Source organism: Pundamilia nyererei, unplaced genomic scaffold (genome assembly GCF_000239375.1).
Source record: "Pundamilia nyererei isolate P.nyererei 1_Seehausen unplaced genomic scaffold, PunNye1.0 scaffold00649, whole genome shotgun sequence".
NCBI classification, from domain to species: domain Eukaryota; kingdom Metazoa; phylum Chordata; class Actinopteri; order Cichliformes; family Cichlidae; genus Pundamilia; species Pundamilia nyererei.
In genome coordinates, this window is record NW_005188050.1 from 50146 (window position 1) to 53544 (window position 3399).

The 3399-nt window shown below is 49.9% G+C and overlaps 1 protein-coding gene across 1 annotated transcript in view; it reads left to right on the plus strand.

Moving 5' to 3' along the window:
• The window catches only part of LOC106455978 (uncharacterized), a 36298-nt gene extending 35037 nt beyond the window's left edge, over window positions 1-1261 (plus strand). Inside the window, exons 4-6 of the mRNA XM_013907957.1 lie at window positions 4-161; window positions 1005-1077; window positions 1198-1261. Coding sequence (XP_013763411.1) covers window positions 4-161; window positions 1005-1077; window positions 1198-1261 — 295 coding nt within the window. The remainder of the gene's footprint in view (window positions 1-3; window positions 162-1004; window positions 1078-1197) is intronic.
• Window positions 1262-3399: the final 2138 nt, after the last annotated feature.

Below are 3399 nucleotides of genomic sequence, written 5' to 3' on the forward strand. Positions count from 1 at the left end.
CAGAGACCGAACGAAGATGAATGAAGACCTGCTGAAAACTGGAGACCTCAGTCTGACCCTGAAATACCCCACAGACTGGGACAACTGGACCTACACCTGCACCGTCTACAGCAGGGAGGGAAACATCCTGCTGAAGAAACAAGTGCAGCTGACAGTCAGAGGTCAGTGCTATAGATACAAGTCAAAGGTCAGAGGTCATGCAGGAGTTTATTCTCTAAAACCTTTTAGTTTGAATCTATTTTCAGTTCATTCAAATAAAACAAATTCTTTAATGTTTTGATCTATAAGCCAAAAATGTCAGGCGGAACAACTGTGTGTTTAAATGAACAGACTAAGAAGACCACTAAAATGATCCTAACTTCAAAATAAAAGCCTCTGGCATGACGTGAGTTTGGATCAAATCAATAGTTTTGCTAGTTTAGTCCAAATCAATGTAAATGTATAAATATCAATAGTTTTAAAGCTGCTGAGATCATTCAAACACTTTGATCCAGTCATTTGGATGTTGTCAAATGTCAACCAACCAACACCTGGGTGGAGTCCCAGCTGAAGCTGAGAGATACTCAGAGATCAGAGACAGAAGCAGCTGTATGGAAGCGTTCTACAGGACGGCTGACACAAACCTGATGTTACTGATGTCTCCTAGATAGATCTCATGGACCAAAGGCTCTCTGTGTCATCTCGGCTCCAGCTGAACTAAACTGAGAGTGAATTTGGGCTTTCGGGGAGGGGTGAAAGCAGAGCGCTGTAAAGGAAAGGGCTGTGATTGGTTCAGAACACGTCAATGAGAAGAAAGGAAAGCTTCAGAGCAACATGAATGAAACAAAGTGTTTTGATGATGACTGAAAGCCAAAACTGTCCCTGAAATCAGAATCCAGTTCATCTCCAGCCCTGTCAGCAGTTCCAGCTGCAGTGCTGTTACAATAATAGTCATCACTTCTAGTTTCACAGCAGCAAACTGGGAACATTCAGCGTCTCAAAGATTGACCTGTTAGCACCTGCAGACATTGTTGAGCTGGCTCTGCTGATCTTGTCTTCATTTCTCCACTATTTGGAGAAGCTTCAGCAGGATCCGCAGTCAGAGTCAAAGTGGAGTTCTAGCATGGACGTGATGCTTCAAGAAGCTTCAGACAGACAGTGTTCTCCAAAAGTTCTGCTCTAAAAGGAAACTTTGAGCTGGCTCTGTGATTGTTGTAGTCAGAAGGATGGAGGCTGGATCTTTGAAGAGCGTCAGCGTACTGACACGGCTGCTTCTGCCTGATCACTTGGAAAAATGATCTCAAACAGAATCCATCAATGATCAGAGAGAAACACATCAGCTCAAAGCCTGGAGTTCATACTGAAGCCCACAGTTATATGTAGGCCAACAACACGCTGTTTGAAACCAATGAATTTACTGTACTGAGGAACTCAAATGAGTCAGTAAGATCATCAACATCGATCTTAAAATCAGCAGCTCAGATCATGTGATCACACATAAGAACCATGGAGCAGGAAACATCTGAGAGTTCAGCTGCAACTCTGATGGAGTCTTAGGAGGGCGGAGATACCTGCACAGATAGGAGCTGTTTCAAACTTTAACAAGCGGCACCTCCAAACTACACCCTTCATCCACCTTAATAGGGGAGCATTTGAAGTGTCGAAAATGTCCCAGAGGGTCGGGCCGGGAAAAGACAGAGCAGAGCGCACGCCTCCTTTATTGTGAAATTCCTCACCATGGTAACTGAACACATCAGCTGGTCTGCAGCAGGTCATGTTCAGAGTTTGAGGCTCAAAGTGTCCAATTTTCACTGATTGTTTCCCGACGACATGCTTCAAGTGTGATATGGATCCTCTGCTGAAGGAATCTGCTTTCTATCCACAACCTGTTGATCCATGTCTGGCTAACAGCAGCGCAGGAAGCCCTGCAGTTACAGAGAAACTGTCTGAGTCGCATTGTTGCTGCAGTTTACCTGCAACTACTGTGAAGAAAATGTTACGGTTGGGAGGAGGACTCAAGCGCAGGACTCCGGTACTGATGCTTACAAGAAGAGTTTATTTACAAGTCACCAGGTGTATATACAAGAATGTGCGGGAGGGTGTTATATACAGCTGAGTGGGGGGAGAAGGGGTCTCCAGGAAAGTCCAAGGGAAGCATACGTTCTTCAGAATATCCACTCACATGATCACTGGCTCACACTCTGACACTGCCACACGGGAAACACACGGGGAAAAATCCAAGAGGTTCTGTAGACAGGGAGACAGGGTTAAGGACGACGCACAGAGGAAAACACTCTTCACTAAACTTGCTGTAGCTTGACTTCACTAACGCGTGGTAGACAACGATCCAGCGACGAACAGCAGTCACCTCCTGGCTTAAATGCTGCTCCCCTTAATGAGACCCAGGTGTCTCATCTCCTGAGGGCGTGGGCCGAGGGCGTGAACCCACAGTGAGTTCCGCCCCGGCGAGAGAGGAGAGGAAGAGAAAGAGACAGAGAGGGCTGATCAGCATGCAGCTGATCCGCCTGGCCGTGACAGTACCCTCCCCAACGGGAGCCCCTTGGCGACCCCCAGGCTTGTCAGGGTGAGCCGCATGGAACACCCGCACCATACCCCGATCCAAGAGGGCCGCCCGCGGGATCCAAGAATGCTCCTCCATCCCGTAGCCCTCCCAATCCACGAGATACTGCAGACCGTGCCCCAGGCACCGGACATCCATGATCCTCGACACGGTGAAAGCCGAGTGGCCAGCAATGACCCGGGCGGGTGGAGGGGGTACGGAAGGAGGGCACAGAGGACTAGAGAGGCATGGCTTCACCTGCGACATGTGGAAGGTGTTATGGATCTTCATATTCCGGGGCAGTTTAAGACGGACAGAGACAGGGTTAATCACAGAGTCGACCTCAAAGGGGCCAATGAAAGTGGGAGACAGCTTCTTGGATTCAGACCTGAGCGGAACAAATCTGGTAGACAGCCTCTGTCCAGGTGTGTAGGTGGGAGCAGGGGTCCGGTGGCGATCCGCCAGGCGGTTATTGCATTCCGCCGTGCAGAGAAGGGAGGCCCGAGTCGCTCTCCAGGTGCGCCGACACCTCCGAAGATGCTGCTGGACAGAGGGAACAAAGTGCTCACCCTCGACGGCCGGAAAGAGCGGCGGTTGATAGCCCAAGGACGCCTCGAAAGGGGACACACCGGTGGCAGAGGAGGTAAGGCTGTTATGAGCATACTCGATCCATGACAGTTGCTCGCTCCAAGTCGACTGGTTAGAGGAGACCAGGCACCGGAGAGCCGCTTCGAGCTCCTGGTTGGCACGCTCCGTTTGGCCATTTGTCTGCGGGTGGAAACCAGAGGAGAGGCTGACCTGGGCTCCGAGGGCATTGCAGAACTCCTTCCAGACCCGCGACGTGAACTGCGGTCCCCTGT